Source organism: Ammospiza nelsoni, chromosome Z, assembly GCF_027579445.1.
Source record: "Ammospiza nelsoni isolate bAmmNel1 chromosome Z, bAmmNel1.pri, whole genome shotgun sequence".
Lineage (NCBI taxonomy): Eukaryota > Metazoa > Chordata > Aves > Passeriformes > Passerellidae > Ammospiza > Ammospiza nelsoni.
Window position 1 is genome coordinate 88,002,648 of NC_080669.1, and position 21,760 is coordinate 88,024,407.

The 21,760-nt window shown below is 57.0% G+C and overlaps 1 protein-coding gene across 1 annotated transcript in view; it reads left to right on the plus strand.

The window, feature by feature from the left end:
• SMAD4 (SMAD family member 4) overlaps positions 1–18,106 on the plus strand; it is a 39,283-nt gene extending 21,177 nt beyond the window's left edge. The window contains exons 6-14 of the mRNA XM_059492704.1: positions 118–237; positions 361–471; positions 5,046–5,096; positions 7,638–7,821; positions 9,654–9,822; positions 11,269–11,407; positions 14,399–14,780; positions 15,056–17,950; positions 17,982–18,106. Of these exons, the coding sequence (XP_059348687.1) occupies positions 118–237; positions 361–471; positions 5,046–5,096; positions 7,638–7,821; positions 9,654–9,822; positions 11,269–11,407; positions 14,399–14,610 (986 nt within the window). The 3' untranslated portion in view covers positions 14,611–14,780; positions 15,056–17,950; positions 17,982–18,106. The remainder of the gene's footprint in view (positions 1–117; positions 238–360; positions 472–5,045; positions 5,097–7,637; positions 7,822–9,653; positions 9,823–11,268; positions 11,408–14,398; positions 14,781–15,055; positions 17,951–17,981) is intronic.
• The last annotated feature ends 3,654 nt before the right edge of the window (positions 18,107–21,760 follow it).

The following is a 21,760-nucleotide window of genomic DNA, read 5'->3' on the forward strand; positions in this document are numbered from 1 at the left end:
TGTGGCAGCCTGCCCGGCAGTGCCCTGAGCGGGCTGCCCTTCCTGCCCGGCAGTGCCGAGCTCTGCTTACCGCACGTCCTGGAACGCTCACGAATAGGTAGTGTGTTCTTTCACCAGGTCACCCTCCCAGTATATTGACAGGTAGCCATAGTGATGGACCCTTACAGATTGCGTCAGGGCCCCCGCCAGGAGCTCAGCAGAATGGGTTCACAGCCCAGCCAGCCACTTTCCACCACAGTGAGTATCGCCCCGCTCCTGCGCCCCTGCGCCCCCGCGGCGCGCCGTGCCGGGGCCAGGGGCAGCAGAGGACGAGCAGGGCCCGCGCCAGGCCGGCGCTGATGCCGGGCTGTGTCTTTGCAGACAGTACCACCAGCTGGACCGGGAGCCGCACGGCCGCCTACACGCCCAGCATCCCGCACCACCAGAACGGGCACCTGCAGCACCACCCGCCCATGCACCCCGGACACTACTGTGAGAGAACTCTGCTGTGCCCCTGTCCGTGTGTCCGTGTGTCTGTGACAGCTGGGAGCTGACTGGCGGCCTCACTGCTGCCTCTGCTCTGCCCTCTCGGCACCCTCATTTCTGCTTGTGAGCCCCTCACAGCCCCCTCATTCCTGCTTGTGAGCCCCTCACTGCCCCCTCATTTCTGCTTGTGAGCCCCTCACAGCCCCCTCATTCCTGCTTGTGAGCCCCTCACTGCCCCCTCATTCCTGCTTGTGAGCCCCTCACTGCCCCCTCATTCCTGCTTGTGAGCCCCTCACAGCCCCCTCATTCCTGCTTGTGAGCCCCTCACAGCCCCCTCATTCCTGCTTGTGAGCCCCTCACTGCCCCCTCATTCCTGCTTGTGAGCCCCTCACAGCCCCCTCATTTCTGCTTGTGAGCCCCTCACTGCCCCCTCATTTCTGCTTGTGAGCCCCTCACTGCCCCCTCATTTCTGCTTGTGAGCCCCTCACTGCCCCCTCATTCCTGCTTGTGAGCCCCTCACAGCCCCCTCATTTCTGCTTGTGAGCCCCTCACAGCCCCCTCATTTCTGCTTGTGAGCCCCTCACTGCCCCCTCATTCCTGCTTGTGAGCCCCTCACTGCCCCCTCATTCCTGCTTGTGAGCCCCTCACTGCCCCCTCATTCCTGCTTGTGAGCCCCTCACAGCCCCCTTACTCCTGCCTGTGCTCTGCCCTCTCAGCACCCTCACGTCTGCTTGTGAATTCCTCTCAGCACCCTCATTTCTGCCTGTTAATCCTTCACAGCCCCCTCACACCTGCCTGTGCTCTGCCCTCACAGCCCCCTCACATCTGCCTGTGAACCCCTCTCAGGAACCTCACATCTGCCTGTGCTCTGCCCTCACATCTGCCTGTGCTCTGCCCTCACATCTGCCTGTGCTCTGCCCCAGCTGCGCTGGCAGCTCGGAGCCAGCCCCGAGGGGCTCAGAGAGCTGCAGGAAAGCTCAGTGTGGCACCTGAGATTACTGTGTCACACCGATCACAGCTCAGTGTGGCACCTGAGATTACTGTGTCACACCGATCACAGCTCAGTGTGGCACCTGAGATTACTGTGTCACACCAGGAAAGCTCAGTGTGGCACCTGAGATTACTGTGTCACACCAATCACAGCTCAGTGTGGCGCCTGAGATTACTGTGTCACACCAGGAAAGCTCAGTGTGGCACACACAATCACTGTGGCACACCAGTCACAGCTCAGTGTGGCACACACAATCCCTGTGTCACACCAGGAAATCTCAGTGTGGCACACACAATCACTGTGTCACACCAGGAAAGCTCAGTGTGGCACACACAATCACTGTGGCACACCAGGAAAGCTCAGGGTGGCACACACAATCACTGTGGCACACCAGGAAAGCTCAGTGTGGCACACACAATTACTGTGGCACACCAGTCACAGCTCAGTGTGGCACACACAATCACTGTGGCACACCGATCACAGCTCAGTGTGGCACACACAATCACTGTGTCACACCAGTCACAGCTCAGTGTGGCACACACAATCCCTGTGTCACACCAGTCACAGTTCAGTGTGGCACACACAATCACTGTGGCACACCAGTCACAGCTCAGTGTGGCACACACAATCACTGTGGCACACCAGTCACAGCTCAGTGTGGCACACACAATCACTGTGGCACACCGCTCACAGCTCAGTGTGGCACACACAATCACTGTGTCACACCAGGAAAGCTCAGTGTGGCACACACAATCACTGTGTCACACCGATCACAGCTCAGTGTGGCACACACAATCACTGTGTCACACCAGGAAAGCTCAGTGTGGCACACACAATCACTGTGGCACACCGATCACAGCTCAGTGTGGCACACACAATTACTGTGGCACACCAGTCACAGCTCAGTGTGGCACACACAATCCCTGTGTCACACCAGTCACAGTTCAGTGTGGCACACACAATCACTGTGGCACACCAGTCACAGCTCAGTGTGGCACACACAATCACTGTGTCACACCAGTCACAGCTCAGTGTGGCACACACAATCACTGTGTCACACCAGTCACAGCTCAGTGTGGCACACACAATCACTGTGGCACACCAGTCACAGCTCAGTGTGGCACACACAATCACTGTGTCACACCAGTCACAGCTCAGTGTGGCACACACAATCCCTGTGTCACACCAGTCACAGCTCAGTGTGGCACACACAATCACTGTGTCACACCAGGAAAGCTCAGTGTGGCACACACAATCACTGTGGCACACCAGTCACAGCTCAGTGTGGCACACACAATCACTGTGGCACACCTAACACAGCTCAGTGTGGCACACACAATCCCTGTGTCACACCAGTCACAGCTCAGTGTGGCACACACAATCCCTGTGTCACACCAGTCACAGCTCAGTGTGGCACACACAATCACTGTGTCACACCAGTCACAGCTCAGTGTGGCACACACAATCACTGTGTCACACCAGTCACAGCTCAGTGTGGCACACACAATCACTGTGGCACACCAGGAAAGCTCAGTGTGGCACACACAATCACTGTGGCACACCAGGAAAGCTCAGGGTGGCACACACAATCACTGTGTCACACCAGTCACAGCTCAGTGTGGCACACACAATCACTGTGGCACACCAGTCACAGCTCAGTGTGGCACACACAATCACTGTGGCACACCTAACACAGCTCAGTGTGGCACACACAATCACTGTGTCACACCAGTCACAGCTCAGTGTGGCACACACAATCACTGTGGCACACCAGTCACAGCTCAGTGTGGCACACACAATCACTGTGGCACACCAGGAAAGCTCAGTGTGGCACACACAATCACTGTGGCACACCAGTCACAGCTCAGTGTGGCACACACAATCACTGTGTCACACCTATCACACCTCAGTGTGGCACACACAATCACTGTGGCACACCAGTCACAGCTCAGTGTGGCACACACAATCACTGTGTCACACCAGTCACAGCTCAGTGTGGCACACACAATCACTGTGGCACACCAGTCACAGCTCAGTGTGGCACACACAATCACTGTGTCACACCAGTCACAGCTCAGTGTGGCACACACAATCACTGTGTCACACCAGTCACAGCTCAGTGTGGCACACACAATCACTGTGTCACACCAGTCACAGCTCAGTGTGGCACACACAATCACTGTGTCACACCGATCACAGCTCAGTGTGGCACACACAATCACTGTGTCACACCAGTCACAGCTCAGTGTGGCACACACAATCACTGTGGCACACCAGTCACAGCTCAGTGTGGCACACACAATCACTCTGTTACCGCCTGGCCGAGCCTCTCCTCCAGAGCTTGGCAGCCTCACACTGAGCATTTCCCATGCACAAAAGGAAGCTGATGGGTTTTTCTTTCAAAACTTGGAAATTCTTACCTGTTTCTGGTTTTTTAGAGGTTTTGAAGTCTTGCTAAGCTTTGGAAGATGTGTCCATGCACACTTTAAAAACTGCCCGCTTTAAAGAGCTTAATGAAACCTTGCACAGTAAAGTATTACCAGTTCATTAATACATTAGCACACAGACTTCTTCACATATTCTTCACATTTGAAATAGGACAAGAAACCGTTCTTTTAAAGTACAGGAGATGGGGAAAAGAAGTGGTCAAGCTTCTGCTGTAGGGGTCTAGCACTTGTATTGCATTGTAGGGCTCTAGTAAATAGAGAAACTCCCACACAAATGAAAGGTTTCTAAATTTTGTAGCAAAAAAGTTTAAATGGTTCTTTATTTTCTAATGCAGTTTTTGTTGGAATGTTCCCCAATATAATACATATTCTGTAATAGGAGAGAGAACACATATTCTGGTATAGATCAGGGTGCTGTTAGTGGAGGGGAGAGTACACTGTAAATTGACCTTGGAATGTCTTTTCAGGCTGTGTCTGTCACCAAAGCCATGGTTTAGACGCAGTTATTAAGGTTAACTCCTTCATTCAGCGAGGATCCCACTTCATCCACGGTGTCATTTGTCAGGGGTAGCAGGATGTGAGGGGCACTGGTGCTGCTGCGATAGGCTGTAAAATGTTCCTCTGTGTGTGTTCCTCTGTCCAGAATGGATACCTGTGCCTGGCTGGTGGTGCCACACGGAGCTTCTCCTGGTGCTGCTGTGATAGGCTATAAATGTTTTTAGCATTTGTGCCTCTCCAGAATGGATATCTGTGCCTGGCTGGTGGTGCCACACGGAGCTTCTCCTGGTTTCTCGCTTGTCCCTGTGTTCTGTCCCCTGCCGAGGGTCCCTGCCCTGGCGCCCCGTTGCAGAAGCTGCTGTTGCTGCCCTGCCGTGTTTGAGCCTTTCCTCCCGCTCCTGCTGCCTCCCGGTTCCTGGAGGCACACAGTGATCTGACTCCACGGCTGCGTGCGGTTTATTTCCCTTAGTAAACGCGTTCTCTGGGGCTCCATCTCCATCCTGGGTGGTGGTTTCCCGTGGCCAAGCCCGCAGCAGGCCAGACCCTTGCTCTGTGGTAGATGCAGCTGTTGGGGGGTGGATTCACAGGGCAGAGAGCCTCGTTTGTGCTGCTGTGAACCAGAAACTGCTTGTTTTCTCCTCAAGGGCCAGTCCACAATGAGCTCGCATTCCAGCCTCCCATCTCCAACCATCCTGGTGAGTAACGCCCGACGGCTGTGCGTGCAGCTCGTGACTGACGCTCCTGCTGCTCAGGGGACGAGGCACCTTCTTTCCGTAAATCCTGCCCTAAACTGGGGACAGGAGCTGGGAGGGGGCTTGGTGCAGGTGCCAGGTGAGCTGGGCAGCCCTGAGAGCAGCCCCGTGCTGGCTGGGTGTGCCCAGGTGTGTCTGGGCCATTCCGAGCCCCTCAGGACCCTCAGCCCAGCAGGAGCAGGCCCTGTCCTTCTTACACCTGCTGCTGCTGTTCCTCTCTGGGGCTCCCCAGGATTCCCCTTTTACCTGGGGGTTCAGGGGGTCCCTCTTGCTGTAAAAGCTGCTGCCGGTGCAAGGTGATATTTTGTGTTTAACAACAATAACACTGTTCCCTGCAGAGAGGGAGCTATACAGTTGAAAAGCCAAAAAGTTAAACTAGTTTTTGTCCGGATACTCCAGCAGTGCGAGGGGTTAAATGTCGGTAACTGCTGGGTGAACATAACTGTGGCTAGATCGTGTTTCACCTTGTTTGGTGTCTCTGTGACAGTGTGATTTCATCCTGCCTCAGTGCCCAGAGCAGCTGGGCTGCCCCAGCCCGGGAGTGTCCCAGGGCTGGCCGGAGCAGCCTGGGTGCCCCTGGCAGGGTTTGGGGCATGCAGGGTGCCCCGGCAGGGTTTGGGCAGCCTGGGTGCAGGGTTTGGGCAGCCTGGGTGCCCCTGCCAGGGTTTGGGGCATGCAGGGTGCCCCTGGCAGGGTTTGGGCAGCCTGGGTGCCCCGGCAGGGTTTGGGCAGCCTGGGTGCAGGGTTTGGGCAGCCTGGGTGCCCCTGGCAGGGTTTGGGCAGCCTGGGTGCCCCGGCAGGGTTTGGGCAGCCTGGGTGCAGGGTTTGGGCAGCCTGGGTGCCCCTGGCAGGGTTTGGGCAGCCTGGGTGCCCCTGGCAGGGTTTGGAATGAGGTGAGCCCCGAGGTCCCTCCTGACTCAGACCATCCTGGGATCCCAGGATTTGTTGGCACTGCCCAGCTGTGCTCCCCTGTGTGGAAATGGACCCTTGCAGGCAGCTGAGGTGCTGAGCTCCCCAGAACCCTCTGGCCAGAGCTTGTGGCATCTCTGGGTGTGCACACACAGCAGCCACAGCACACAGGCAGCTGCTCAGGTGGCACAGAGATGACTGACACTCCAAAAATCACCAGGTGTGCCTGGCCAGCTTTCAGTGCCTGCTGGGTGCTCGGCATTCAGGGCAGTGCCCAGGGGCCAGGCTGTCCTTTCCTCACCAGGCAGACTCCTGCGTGGCCATCCTTCCTCTGCGGGCAGTGTTCCAAATGCACGGGTGGTGTTCAGGGGCAGCCCTGTGCTCGCAGGACGTGCCCCGGTGTTCTGCTGCCTCGCTGCGTGCCCTTGCTGTGCCCTGGCCCTGACCTGTGCCAGGTCACCATCTGTGACGTTCTCCCCCCTGTGCTGCTCCCCAGCCCCGGGCAGGTTGGGGATCCCCCCCGAGGCCAGGGCAGGTGCATGTCACTGACACATTTCATGAAAATTCCCTTTGCCAGGATCCTTCCTCCTGGGAGGCTGGGAAGCTTCAGCTGCCTTGGAATGGGATTTGGAGGATTGCTTACCCAGCATGTGAATTGTTTTTACCTGGTGACCAATCACAGCCACCTGTGTCGAGGCTGTCAGCGGCCACAAGATTTTGTTATATCATTCCCTTCTTTGCTTTCCTTCTGATGAAATAATTTTTTCTGTTCTTTAGTATAGTTTTAATATATAATTTTCTTTTAATATAATAAAATAATTTTTAATTTAAAAATATATTTTAAAGATTTAAAGATACTTTATTTATATATTATATAATATAATATAATATAATATAATATTCATATAAGATAATACCATAGTTATCATAATATATCATAATGTTTAATATATTTAATATAATATTTATATATAATATATAACATAATATAATTCTATATTCTATGTTATATATTATATGTTATATATTATATATTATATATTATATATTATAGTATAAATATATAATAATATATATTATGTAAATATATCATAATAAAATTACTATTTATATATTATATAATACTTATTATACTTAATATGATATCATAATAATTATCATAATTATAATAATATATAATAAAATAATACCATAAAATCAGCCTTCTGAGGCACAGAGTCAGGATTCTCATGTCCTCCCTGATCGTGGGACCCCTGTGAGCACCCCCAGAGGTGCAGAGGATCCCTGGTAGGTGCAGCCAGAGCAGTGCCAGGGCTGGTGTGTGCCAGCCCGGCCGTAGCTGGGCGCACAGGTGTTGCTGCAGGGCTGCAGGGGTGCAGACGGCTCCCAGACCTGCCTGGGATGGTGAAGCACTCACAGACTGAGGCACACGCTGCAGCAGCCTCGGCGCTGGTGTGTGCTGGGACAGAGGCGCGGGGATGAAGGCGGTCGCCGTGCGCTGCAGGGCGGCGGCTCTGCAGGGCTGTCGCCGCTGCCTCGTGCCGGCCCGCTCTGACCGTGTGTGTTGTTGTGCAGCTCCAGAGTACTGGTGCTCCATCGCCTACTTTGAGATGGACGTGCAGGTCGGGGAGACCTTCAAGGTGCCCTCCAGCTGCCCCATTGTCACCGTGGACGGCTACGTGGATCCCTCCGGAGGGGACAGGTTCTGCCTGGGACAGCTGTCCAATGTGCACAGAACAGAGGCCATCGAGAGAGCGAGGTACGGGCGCTGCCCGTGGGGCTCTGCGTGTGCCCTGGGTGTGCCCTGCGTGTGTGTGAGTGACCTGAGTGTGCCCTGGTGTGTGTGTGTGTGTGTGTGTGTGTGTGTGTGTGTGCTGTGTGTGTGTGATCAGCTGTGTGTGTGCTGGGTGTGATCAGCTGTGTGTGTGTGTGTGTGTGTGTGTGTGTGTGTGTGTGTGTGTGTGCTGGGTGTGATCAGCTCTGTGTGTGTGTGTGTGTGTGTGTGTGCTGGGTGTGATCAGCTCTGTGTGTGTGTGTGTGTGTGTGTGTGTGTGTGTGCTGTGTGTGTGTGATCAGCTGTGTGTGTGCTGGGTGTGATCAGCTGTGTGTGTGTGTGTGTGTGTGTGTGTGTGTGTGTGTGTGTGTGTGCTGGGTGTGATCAGCTCTGTGTGTGTGTGTGTGTGTGTGTGTGCTGGGTGTGATCAGCTCTGTGTGTGTGTGTGTGTGTGTGTGTGTGTGTGTGTGCTGTGTGTGTGTGATCAGCTGTGTGTGTGCTGGGTGTGATCAGCTGTGTGTGTGTGTGTGTGTGTGTGTGTGTGTGTGTGTGTGTGTGCTGGGTGTGATCAGCTCTGTGTGTGTGTGTGTGTGTGTGTGTGTGTGTGTGTGTGTGTGTGTGCTGGGTGTGATCAGCTGTGTGTGTGTGTGTGTGTGTGTGTGTGCTGGGTGTGATCAGCTGTGTGTGTGTGTGTGTGTGTGTGTGTGTGTGTGTGTGTGTGTGTGCTGGGTGTGATCAGCTCTGTGTGTGTGTGTGTGTGTGTGTGTGTGTGTGCTGGGTGTGATCAGCTGTGTGTGTGTGTGTGTGTGTGTGTGTGTGTGTGTGCTGGGTGTGATCAGCTCTGTCTGTGTGTGTGTGTGTGTATGTGTGTGTGTGTGTGTGTGCTGGGTGTGATCAGCTCTGTGTGTGTGTGTGTGTGTGTGTGTGTGTGTGTGTGTGTGTGTGTGCTGGGTGTGATCAGCTCTGTGTGTGTGTGTGTCTGTGTGTCTGTGTGTGTGCTGGGTGTGATCAGCTCTGTGTGTGTGTGTGTGTGTGTGTCTGTGTGTCTGTGTGTGTGCTGGGTGTGATCAGCTCTGTGTGTGTGTGTGTGTGTGTGTGTGTGTGTGTGCTGTGTGTGATCAGCTCTGTGTGTGTGTGTGTGTGTGTGTGTGTGTGTGCTGGGTGTGATCAGCTGTGTGTGTGTGTGTGCTGTGTGTGTGTGTGTGTGCTGGGTGTGATCAGCTCTGTGTGTGTGTGTGTGTGTGTGTGTGTGTGTGTGTGCTGGGTGTGATCAGCTGTGTGTGTGTGTGTGTGTGTGTGTGTGTGTGTGTGTGTGCTGGGTGTGATCAGCTCTGTGTGTGTGTGTGTGTGTGTGTGTGTGCTGGGTGTGATCAGCTGTGTGTGTGTGTGTGTGTGTGTGTGTGTGTGTGCTGGGTGTGATCAGCTCTGTGTGTGTGTGTGTGTGTGTGTGTGTGTGCTGGGTGTGATCAGCTGTGTGTGTGTGTGTGTGTGTGTGTGTGTGTGTGTGTGCTGGGTGTGATCAGCTGTGTGTGTGTGTGTGTGTGTGTGTGTGTGTGTGCTGGGTGTGATCAGCTGTGTGTGTGTGTGTGTGTGTGTGTGTGTGTGTGTGCTGGGTGTGATCAGCTGTGCCTGTGGCTGCAGCCTGTGCTGCCACCCCCTTGCAAGGGTTGCTGCAGTGTGTGCATTGCCTGCAGCGCTGCTGACAGCCCCTTCCCCTGCAGTGTGTGCATTGCCTGCAGCGCTGCTGACAGCCCATTCCCCTGCAGTGTGTGCATTGCCTGCAGCGCTGCTGACAGCCGTTTCCCCGCTCCCTGCAGGTTGCACATCGGCAAGGGCGTGCAGCTGGAGTGCAAGGGCGAGGGCGACGTGTGGGTGCGCTGCCTGAGCGACCACGCCGTGTTCGTGCAGAGCTACTACCTGGACCGCGAGGCGGGCAGAGCCCCCGGGGACGCCGTGCACAAGATCTACCCCAGCGCCTACATCAAGGTGGGCCCCTGGCAGAAGGATGCTGAATTTGTCACGAGGTGGAAAAGTAGATTTTTTGGGGGTTTTAGAATGGGGGTTTAGGGGCCAAGATGGAGGAATCTGGGTGTGTCCAGCCTTTCTTCTTCTTCTTCTTGGCCTCCATCTTCTGCTGTGATGGTGGCACTTTTAGAATGGTTTAGAGTAGAAGCTCACTGTCTAACATTGGTGATAGGTATTGAAAAGTAATTGTAAATATTGTACACGTAGTTTTTAGTATAAAGAGATAACACCTCCCTGGGGGCAGGCAGAGTGCCTCTGTCTGTCCTGCTGGACAAGAAAAAGAAATTTATAGATAAGAAACAATAAACAACCTTGAGACTGAGAAGTGAACAGCTCTGACTCCTTCTTCAAGCGCCAGGCTGGGAGCAGAGACTTTCTAATGCTTCTCAGGGTCACTGACCAGCCAGAGACCTCAACAGGAGCCATTTATAATAAATAAGTATTTACATAAAGCCAACCTCGCCTTCAGAGTCCCTAACAAGTTCCGTTTGCCATTCGCCTGAAGGTGACTTTAGAAATTACTCTGAGCTGAAGATGTCATCTGGGTACTATGAAAGTGAATTTTGTACTTGGTCACAAGCAGCACTGATAGCAGCTCTTTGTATTTTTAGCCTAACAGGTTTAAATTAGCTGCAGCTGAAATTTTTAGCCTTGCGTTTCTTAGAAAAGAACATAATCTGTTCCTTTTCTCCAAAAAAAGCAGAGTTGTGAAAGTAAATATAAATGCAGCACAAGTTTAGGGCGTGTGTTGAAGTGACATGAAGGTGAAGAGAGGTCAGGGAAAGCTGCACAGAACAAGTTTTGAGGAGGTTCTTACACGGGTGTGCCTCTGACAGACTGTGAGCTTACACAGACCAGCCACGCTCACAGAAAACCAACCTTGTGTTCACTGCTTGGAGCTCACAGGGGTTTGGTGCTCTCACCATCAGTGTTGGAGGCAGCTGTGAGGGTGAAAGAAACCCCGCGTGCTGTGTGCAGGAGCTTTCTAGCCTGAAAACAGAGTTCTGTCCATGTGCTGGTGGCAAACGGTGATCACAGAACGCCCCCAGGCTGAGACGCGCAGCCCTGGACTGTCAGTATTGGCGTTTCCCTCAGACAGACCGCCGTACCTCAGTGAGACAATGTGGCACTCGCTGGCTTTTTCAGTTTATATCCCCATTTTAATGTGAATCCTGGGACTTAACAGAGAAGCAGGGGTTCAGTCTGCCTGTGGCACCCTTCAGAGTGTGGTCTGCACAAGGTCCTGCTTTGGGCAGTGTTGGTGACGGCACGAGAAGGGTCTGTAGGAATGGGGTCAGGACTGGAAGTGTTGGAAATGGCGGGCTGGGGAAGGATTGCTGCTCCCCGGGCCAGCCAGGGCTGGTGTGGAGGGGCAGCCGTGCGAGCCGTGCGCGTTTCCCGTTGCAGGTGTTCGACCTGCGGCAGTGCCACCGTCAGATGCAGCAGCAGGCGGCCACCGCGCAGGCCGCCGCCGCCGCGCAGGCCGCAGCCGTGGCCGGCAACATCCCGGGGCCCGGCTCCGTGGGAGGCATCGCCCCCGCCATCAGTGAGTGTGCACGGCCCTGAGGGACAGGGACACCGGGCTGGGACACTGGGCTGGCACAGGGACACCGGGCTGGGACACTGGGGGTGGCACAGGGACACCGGGCTGGGACACTGGGCTGGCACAGGGACACTGGGCCTGGCTCCGTGGGAGGCATCGCCCCCGCCATCAGTGAGTGTGCACGGCCCTGAGGGACAGGGACACCGGGCTGGGACACTGGGCTGGGACACTGGGGTGGGACAGGGACACTGGGCTGGGACACTGGGCTGGCACAGGGACACCGGGCTGGGACACTGGGGGTGGCACAGGGACACCGGGCTGGGACACTGGGCTGGCACAGGGACACCGGGCTGGGACACTGGGCTGGCACAGGGACACCGGGCTGGGACACTGGGCTGGCACAGGGACACCAGGCTGGGACACTGGGGTGGCACAGGGACACCAGGCTGGGACACTGGGGTGGCACAGGGACACCAGGCTGGGACACTGGGGTGGCACAGGGACACCAGGCTGGGACACTGGGGTGGCACAGGGACACCGGGCTGGGACACTGGGCTGGCACAGGGACACCGGGCTGGGACACTGGGGTGGCACAGGGACACTGGGCCTGGCTCCATGGGAGGCATCGCCCCCGCCATCAGTGAGTGTGCACGGCCCTGAGGGACAGGGACACCGGGCTGGGACACTGGGCTGGGACACTGGGGTGGGACAGGGACACTGGGCTGGGACACTGGGCTGGGACACTGGGGTGGGACAGGGACACTGGGCTGGGACACTGGGGTGGGACAGGGACCGTGGCTGGGACAGGGACTGTGGAGTGGCACAGGGACACTGGAATGAGACAGGGACACTGGCTGGGACAGGGACACTGGCTGGGACACAGCAGAGCTGGCAGCCCTGTCACTGTCCCCTGCCCAGCACAGTGCCACGGTGTGGGGCTGTCACTGTCCCCTGCTCGGGCAGTGCCATGGTGTGGGGCTGTCACTGTCCCCTGCCCAGCACAGTGCCACGGTGTGGGGCTGTCACTGTCCCCTGCTCGGGCAGTGCCATGGTGTGGGGCTGTCACTGTCCCCTGCCCAGCACAGTGCCACGGTGTGGGGCTGTCACTGTCCCCTGCCCGGGCAGTGCCACGGTGTGGGGCTGTCACTGTCCCCTGCCCAGCACAGTGCCACGGTGTGGGGCTGTCACTGTCCCCTGCCCGGGCAGTGCCGTGTCCTTGTCCCAGCCCCTGGCCCACGCTCGCCCCGCGGTGCCCGGGCAGGGCTGTGTGTGGCAGCGGCTGCTCCTTGTCCCCCAGCACAGCCGAGAACGTCTCTGTGCAAGCTCCAACAGTCACAAACACTGGCATTTCTGGCTGCTCCGAGCCCAGCCTGAAATTGGTGTTTGTGTTCAGCTGGTATGAACAGCACTGCAGGCAGCAGGGATCCCTGGGCAGCGCAGTCCTGGCTGGGTGTAGGAACACCGACTGCTGCCAAGGGTCTTGAGGAGGGCTGAGGGTGTTTTATTCTCCTTTTATTACTGTTATTCTGGGCTGGTGTTGCCTTAGTTCCTAAATTCTGGATTCTTGAGATTGTTCCAAGTACTTTAGAGGTGTAAGTGCTCACATGAGTCAGGCTGCTCCGTGTGCCACGGGTTCCCTGTGCTGCCCTGTGGCTCCCTTCAGCTGCCCTGCAAATCCTGGGAGGCGTTTTGGGCAAAGGTTGTCACTCTTTGTCTTAGCCGTAGTTGTGATTTGAGGTTGGCCAGCTGTGTTTGCCTTTGTGCTGTGCCAGCTGGAGTGGGGCTGCTCTCATCCAGCCTCCCACAGGTGCCCAGTCTGGGTTCCCACTCTGAAAACGCAGCGCTTGGCAGACCTCAGAAATTAACATTTTGTGGCTGGGTTTGCTAAGTGTGATTTGCATACATCGTGTCCTGTAAAGCACTTGGGTTTCATCCCGTCTGCTTTGTGCAGGGTTAGGTGGCACATTGGGAATTAGGAATTGCTGGCTGGGAGGGTGGGCAGGCCCTGGCCCAGGGTGCCCAGAGCAGCTGTGGCTGCCCCTGGATCCCTGGCAGTGCCCCAGGCCAGGCTGGATGGGGCTGGGAGCAGCCTGGGACAGTGGGAGGTGTCCCTGCCATGGCAGGGGTGGCACTGGGTGGGTTTGGAGCAGCCTGGCACAGTGGGAGCTGTCCCTGCCATGGCACTGGGCAGGCTCGGAGGTCCCTCTGACCCAAACCATTCCATGGTTCTGACTGCAGGGTTCTGTGTCTCAGCGCCTGTTTGAGGCTGCAGAACTCTGTGAAAGCTGAAACTGCAGGACACGCACAGGAGTGGGTGCAGGACATGCACAGGAATGGGTGCAGGGAATGCACAGGAATGGGTGCAGGGAATGCACAGGAATGGGTGCAGGACACGCACAGGAATGGGTGCAGTGAATGCACAGGAATGGGTGCAGTGAATGCACAGGAATGGGTGCAGTGAATGCAGCGGGGATGTGGCAGTGAGGGCTGGCCTGGCTGGGTGACAAGGAGGCAGGCATGGAGCAGAGCCAGGGAGGTGTGACGGCGCAGGTGTGCAGGCCAGGTGTGACAGGCCAGGTGTGACAGGCCAGGTGCACAGGCCAGGCAGGAGGTGTGACAGGCCAGGTGTGCAGGCCAGGTGTGACAGGCCAGGTGTGCAGGCCAGGTGTGCAGGCCAGGCAGGAGGTGTGACAGGCCAGGTGTGCAGGCCAGGTGTGACAGGCCAGGTGTGCAGGCCAGGTGTGCAGGCCAGGCAGGAGGTGTGACAGGCCAGGTGTGCAGGCCAGGTGTGACAGGCCAGGTGTGCAGGCCAGGTGTGCAGGCCAGGCAGGAGGTGTGACAGGCCAGGTGTGCAGGCCAGGTGTGACAGGCCAGGTGTGACAGGCCAGGTGTGCAGGCCAGGTGTGACAGGCCAGGTGTGCAGGCCAGGTGTGCAGGCCAGGCAGGAGGTGCCGCCGTGTCCCGGCCCGTGACCGTGCCCTCTCCTCCCTGCAGGCCTGTCGGCGGCGGCCGGCATCGGCGTGGACGACCTGCGGCGGCTGTGCATCCTGCGGATGAGCTTTGTCAAGGGCTGGGGCCCGGACTACCCGCGGCAGAGCATCAAGGAGACGCCGTGCTGGATCGAGATCCACCTGCACCGCGCGCTGCAGCTGCTGGACGAGGTGCTGCACACCATGCCCATCGCCGACCCGCAGCCGCTGGACTGAGCCGCCCAGCGCCGCCGCATCCCTGCACCGCCCGCCCGCTTCACCTCTCAAACAGGTTCTAAACGCGTGTTTGCCGCCTTGCTCGTAGCAGAACGCACCTGAACGCGCAGGATTTGGATTTCGGTTATTTCCAGAACTCAGTAGTCGTAACACGGGGCCTGACGTGGAAGGTAAACGCTTTATAGAGACTTGACAGTGTTGGGTTTGTTCCCTTTGAAACTCTCCTTCCCTACGGTGGCATCTTGGTGATCAGCCTCACGGGAGCCTTTTGTATGCAGAATATATATTATATATATATTTATATCTGAAAATTCCTTCTAGTAGTTACAAACATTTACCTTGTAGCGACTTTAAATTCCAGCTGATTTGTGATATTCTGTTTAGGGAACAGTAGTTAACAGAAGACTTCTTTATTTTGTTGATGATCACTTTACGATTTTTCCAGGTTAAAGCCTCGCAGCTGCCAAAAAGTGAGGGGATGACACATACCTTGTTGGCATTGATCAAGAAATTCTTTAGTTTTTGAAAAAAACAAGAGACATCCTAGATTTTTATTTATGTAATCATGTGAGTTTAAAACACTAAAGGAAACGGATGCTTTGAGTGTGGGCACTCGGTTTGAGGTGAAGCACCCCGCCTGCAGCGTTGCCACTGAAATTGACTCGTGAGTGCCCGACGGCAGGAACGTGTTTTCATAATTACTACTGACCTCTGTGTTCCACTCAAAAAAACCCCCCTAGCATGTATCATGGGTAAATCTGCATGACTCCTTTCCTTGCATATATCACGGAAGTGTGTACGGCAATCCGTCGGCATTTAGACTGGGTTTTTGTCTCTGTTCTCCATTTCCACTCAGGGCAAGATGGCAAACCTGGTTTTATACCTCGCGGTTGATTTAGCCCTGTGCCATCGGCGGCCGCGCCAAGGGGCAATGGCTCCGTGCAGGGAGCCCAGGCAGGGAGAGGCTGGGCTCACCATGGGATGTGAGCAACAGCAGCACCCCATCCCCGTGCTCCCTGTGCTGTGGGGCACAGCTCTGCCTCTGTGTGCTCCCTGTGCTGTGGGGCACAGCTCTGCCTCCCTGTGCTCTCCATGGGCTGTGGGGCACAGCTCTGCCTCTGTGTGCTCTCCATGGGCTGTGGGGCACAGCTCTGCCTCTGTGTGCTCTCCATGGGCTGTGGGGCACAGCTCTGCCTCCCTGTGCTCTCCATGGGCTGTGGGGCACAGCTCTGCCTCCCTGTGCTCTCCATGGGCTGTGGGGCACAGCTCTGCCTCTGTGTGCTCTCCATGGGCTGTGGGGCACAGCAGCAGCTCTGCCTCGCCCTGCCTGCAGCGCCAATAAAAGGATGGGACCCCCTCAGCAGGTTCGGTTTGGTTCAGACATGTGGCTGCACCCCGATAAATGAGCCTTGCTTGCTCTTATCCTGTGCAAGCTGTCACAGCTCCAGAGCTCAGTCCCCAAGGGCACTGGGTGCCAGAGGCCAGCTCGCTCTCAGACCAAGGCGCGGGACAGCCCTGGCAAGCAGGGAATATTCAGCTCTTAGTGATTAGGCAGCTCTTGTGGTTTCAAGCTCTTTGCTTGCTAGGTAGCTTTTCCCTTGGCCTAAGGCTCCAGCAGACGGTAGAGAGAGGAGAAGCAGAAGACGCTGGCTGTTCCACGAGTATGGCTTTATTGCAGGGTCCGTGAAGGGTCTCAGCTCTTCTCCTTCCGAGTTAGTAGGGGTACAGGATGCTACTTTTATACCCTTGGCCCGGATCCATCCTGACCAATGGCAAAGGTGTTAGAGTGACCATAAGTGACCAGTGGTAGGGTTAACACAATATTGCCTTACATGGCTATAGGGATAAGGTACAAGGCGGATGTCCCTGGAGACAGGAAACTTCTTTGCCGCTGTGTCAGCATTCTGTTCTCCAAGGGGCCCTGGCTGAACCTGAGGGGTTTACTACACTCCGAGGCCGCTGCTCTGAGCTGTGGGGCTCCCCCAGCCCGGGCAGCACAGCCCTGGGGTCCCTGGGCTTGAACTCGCTGGGAAGCACGGCCGGCTTCTGCTTTCAGCGCTGCCTTACCTGGGAGGGAGAGCCTCTCCCGGGGATCTCTGCTCCAGGCACAGGGAGCAGGGAGCAGGGGCTGTCCCCATCTCAGGCACACCGGCGGTGAGCAGGGAGCAGACGCTGCCCGCCCTGAGCTCCTGGCCCCGGCGGGTCCCGCAGCGCTGTCGGCACGGCTGCAGCAGCCCCGCAATCCTGCAGGGATCGCTCCGGGCCCTCCAGCCCAGCCCCGGCAGCGGTTCGGGAACCTGCGGGGCTCCGGCAGCGCTTGGGTGTCGCTGCTCCCAAATGCTGGAATTCCTGCGGAGGCAGCCGGCAGCGCTGCTCCAGCACGGGAGGCTCCAGAGCCTCGGCCAGAAATGGATCCATTTCCCCTATTTTCATTAATGTCATTATTTTCCCTGCTGCCTCCCTCAGGCTGGCTTTCGCCGTTTGTCCCCTCTGAGGTGGCAGCCCCGATCCCTGGGAAGAGCAGAGTTTGTTTGCTGTTATCCCGGGTTTTGGCCCCAAATTATCTGTTTGGCTTTGCGTGGCTGCCTGGCCAGAAAGCTGCCCCCCTCGCTGGCCCTGTGGCTGTGCCAAACCCGGGCAAGGCAGGGAAAGGCTGGCTCAGCCTGCTGCCCCTCCTGCTGCTTGTGTTACAGGCTGAGAGAATTCCCTTGGCAAGGCGAGGTTTTGTACAGATGTTTGCAAATCTCCACCTGCAAAATGCATGGATGCCCCAGAATGTTCAGAACAAAACAGTATCTGATGATTTTATTACAAGAAGTCACTGTATTTACAGCAGGAGAAGTCAGAGGCAGTGAAAGCTGAGAGGCATTCATCTTCTCCACCAAGCAGCTCCCAAAACGGCGCCCTTGCAGCTGTTGAAGAAAAACGAGACAATCTTATTCGTGGTCTTTCATATGCTGTTAAATAACTTTTGTACTTTCATGACAAGGCGTAAAAGGCAGCACACAGTGGGCTGGAACAGCAGCAGCATTGAGTTCTTGACAGGCTTGCATTTGTGTGTGAGAGCTGAGGAGGGGCTGCAGCAGCGCCCTGGGGCTGGAGGTGATCCCTCCTGTGCGGGCAGGGATGCCAAGGGTGCTGAATTGTCCCCAGCCCCAGTTTGGTGACCCAGCCAGGATTTATTGAGCTTGCACCTGCAGCAGCTCCCTGGGGCTCTGCTCAGCCCTTCCCGAGGCCGTGGCCCCGCTCCTCACCCCCAGAGCCCTTTGTGCTGGAGCCCTTTGTGCTGGAGCCCTTTGTGCTTTCGCTTTGTCTGCCCAGCTGGGATCGGCGCTGGGGGGTTTGATGGGAGCTGGGATCAGCGCTGGCAGGTTTGATGGGAGCTGGGATCAGCGCTGGGGGGTTTGATGGGAGCTGGGATCAGCGCTGGCAGGTTTGATGGGAGCTGGGATCAGCGCTGGGGGGTTTGATGGGAGCTGGGATCAGCGCTGGCAGGTTTGATGGGAGCTGGGATCAGCGCTGGCAGGTTTAATGGGAGCTGGGATCAGCGCTGGCAGGTTTGATGGGAGCTGGGATCAGCGCTGGGGGGTTTGATGGGAGCTGGGATCGGCGCTGGGGGGTTTGATGGGAGCTGGGATCAGCGCTGGCAGGTTTGATGGGAGCTGGGATCAGCGCTGGCAGGTTTAATGGGAGCTGGGATCAGCGCTGGCAGGTTTGATGGGAGCTGGGATCGGCGCTGGGGGGTTTGATGGGAGCTGGGATCAGCGCTGGGGGGTTTGATGGGAGCTGGGATCAGCGCTGGCAGGTTTGATGGGAGCTGGGATCAGCGCTGGCAGGTTTGATGGGAGCTGGGATCAGCGCTGGGGGGTTTGATGGGAGCTGGGATCAGCGCTGGGTTGTTTAAAGGGAGATTCAATGGCTTTATCCCACTGTCATTGTCAGTGTGGAGAGGGGAGCATTCACACTGAACCCACTGCAGGGTGCAGAGAGGAAACCTTCCCGCTGGAACGGCTGGGAAGGGCTGAGCTACAGCAGGGATCCTCGGGATGGAGACAAAACCCTTCCTTCCATCCCTTCTGCGGGTGACGCTGAGGGGGCAGTGACAGTGACACTGTGGGACTGAGGGAGCAGTGACAGTGACAGTGTGGGACTGAGGGAGCGGTGACAGTGACAGTGACATTGTGAGGCTGAGGGAGCAGTGACAGTGACAGTGTCACTGTGGGACTGTGGGAGCAGTGACAGTGACATTGTGAGCCTGAGGGAGCAGTGACAGTGACAGTGTCACGGTGACACTGAGGGAGCAGTGACAGTGACAGTGTCACTGTGGGGCTGAGGGAGCAGTGACAGTGACAGTGTCACAGTGACGCTGATGGAGCAGTGACAGTGACAGTGTCACTGTGGGGCTGAGGGAGCAGTGACAGTGACAGTGACAGTGTGGGGCTGATGGAGCAGTGACAGTGTCACAGTGACGCTGATGGAGCAGTGACAGTGACAGTGTTACGGTGACACTGAGGGAGCAGTGACAGTGACAGTGTCACGGTGACGCTGAGGGAGCAGTGACAGTGACAGTGACAGTGTGGGGCTGATGGAGCAGTGACAGTGTCACTGTGGGGCTGAGGGAGCAGTGACAGTGACAGTGTCACTGTGGGGCTGAGGGAGCAGTGACAGTGACAGTGTTACGGTGACACTGAGGGAGCAGTGACAGTGACAGTGTCACTGTGGGGCTGAGGGAGCAGTGACAGTGACAGTGTCACAGTGACACTGAGGGAGCAGTGACAGTGACAGTGTCACAGTGACACTGAGGGAGCAGTGACAGTGACAGTGTTACGGTGACACTGAGGGAGCAGTGACAGTGACAGTGTCACTGTGGGGCTGAGGGAGCAGTGACAGTGACAGTGTCACAGTGACACTGAGGGAGCAGTGACACCCTGAGGGCCCCCGGCCGGCCCTGGCGCTGCTGCTGTGCCTCTGGGCTCTGTGTCCCCGGTGTGCGGGACAGTGGCACAGCCCCCGCTGGCGCTGCCCTGCCCCAGTGAGCTTTCCCGTGTTCTCGGTGCGGTTTGGCGGCGCCCGAAGTTGTGATGCAGCTGCAGTGGGAGCTGTGAGGTGCCCATAACCCCAGACTCACCCCGAGAGGGATTTTCAGGCGCGGGAACCTGGTTCGGCATTTCTTTTCTTCAGCCATTGCCTTTTGATAAGCGGTCAACAGAATTCCCAGTAGTTCCTTTGTAGCTTCCTGTACGTTTTTCATTAGACCTAGTTTGTGGATAATATACTGTAGCTAACTTTCCTGAGATTCTGTAACAGAGTATGTTTTTGATTAAAAAAGGTAAAGATTCAGCTCTCGACTCCTTTGTTTCATTCGGCAGAGTTTGTACCCGGTTTCTGGAGGGCGCTCGGAGCTGCCGGGTTTGCTGGGGCCGGGAGGGCTCGGGGATGGCACGGCTCGGGGTCAGAGCTGCGGTTCCAGAGCTGCGGTTCCAGAGCTGCAGTTCCAGGGTTAGAGCTGTGGTTCCAGAGCTCTGGGCAGTGCCAGGGTCAGAGCTGCGGTTCCAGAGCTGCGGTTCCAGGGTCAGAGCTGCGGTTCCAGAGCTGCGGTTCCAGGGTCAGAGCTGCAGTTCCAGGGTCAGAGCTGCAGTTCCAGGGTCAGAGCTGCGGTTCCAGGGTCAGAGCTGCGGTTCCAGGGTCAGAGCTGCAGTTCCAGGGTCAGAGCTGTGGTTCCAGGGTCAGAGCTGCGGTTCCAGAGCTGCAGTTCCAGGGTCAGAGCTGCAGTTCCAGGGTCAGAGCTGCGGTTCCAGAGCTGCGGTTCCAGGGTCAGAGCTGCGGTTCCAGAGCTGCAGTTCCAGGGTCAGAGCTGCAGTTCCAGGGTCAGAGCTGCGGTTCCAGGGTCAGAGCTGCGGTTCCAGGGTCAGAGCTGCGGTTCCAGGGTCAGAGCTGCGGTTCCAGAGCTCTGGGCAGTGCCAGGGTCAGAGCTCACACCAGCCCCGGCCCACAGCCCAGCCCAGGGTCCCGAGCGGGATCTGGGTCGCTGTGGGTGCCCCTTGCCCCGTGCTGGGGCTGTGACAGCATGGGGACACTGTGGGGACATCACCACGGGCCGGGGGTGCCAGACTGAGCTGTGACCTCCCCACGTGGTGGCATTCCCTGGAACGCCCTCCTGGGGCTGCAGGAACAGCAAATCCTCACGGCCTCCCCGTCTGACCCACGGAGTGACCCACGGAGTGACCCACGGAGTGACCCACAGAGTGACCCACAGAGTGACCCACAGAGTGACGCTTGGAGTGACTCACGGAGTGACCCACAGAGTGACCCACGGAGTGACCCACAGAGTGACGCTTGGAGTGACTCACGGAGTGACCCACAGAGTGACCCACGGAGTGACCCACGGAGTGACGCTTGGAGTGACCCATGGAGTGACCCACGGAGTGACCCATGGAGTGACCCACGGAGTGACCCACGGAGTGACCCACGGAGTGACCCACAGAGTGACCCACGGAGTGACGCTTGGAGTGACCCATGGAGTGACCCACGGAGTGACCCATGGAGTGACTCACGGAGTGACCCACAGAGTGACCCACGGAGTGACCCACGGAGTGACTCACGGAGTGACCCACAGAGTGACCCATGGAGTGACCCATGGAATGACCCACGGAGTGACCCAGAGAGTGACCCATGGAGTGACGCAGGGGATGACCCTTGGAGTGACCCACGGAGTGACCCATGGAGTGACCCAAGGGATGACCCGTGGAATGACCCACAGAGTGACCCATAGAGTGACCCACAAAATGACCCACAGAGTGACCCATGGAGTGACCCTTGGAGTGACCCACGGAGTGACCCAGGGGATGACCCCCAGTGCCAAATCAGGACCAGAGGCTCTGGCTCTGCCTCCTGCTGCCCATCATCCTGCAGGTGGAGTGTGGCATTCCCGTTTTAGGTTGTTTTCTGTCTCTTTCCTGTCCTTGACCTGCACACGCACACTTCAGAGAGCAGCGGTGTCTGGCCCTGCTGGAGCAGGCACCGGGCGGGGAGAGGCTGCTCGGGGTTGGGCTGAGCACGGGGCTGGGGCTGAGTACGGAGCTGGGGCTGAGCGCGGAGCTGGGGCTGAGCGCAGGGCTGGGGCTGAGCGCAGGGCTGGGGCTGAGCGCGG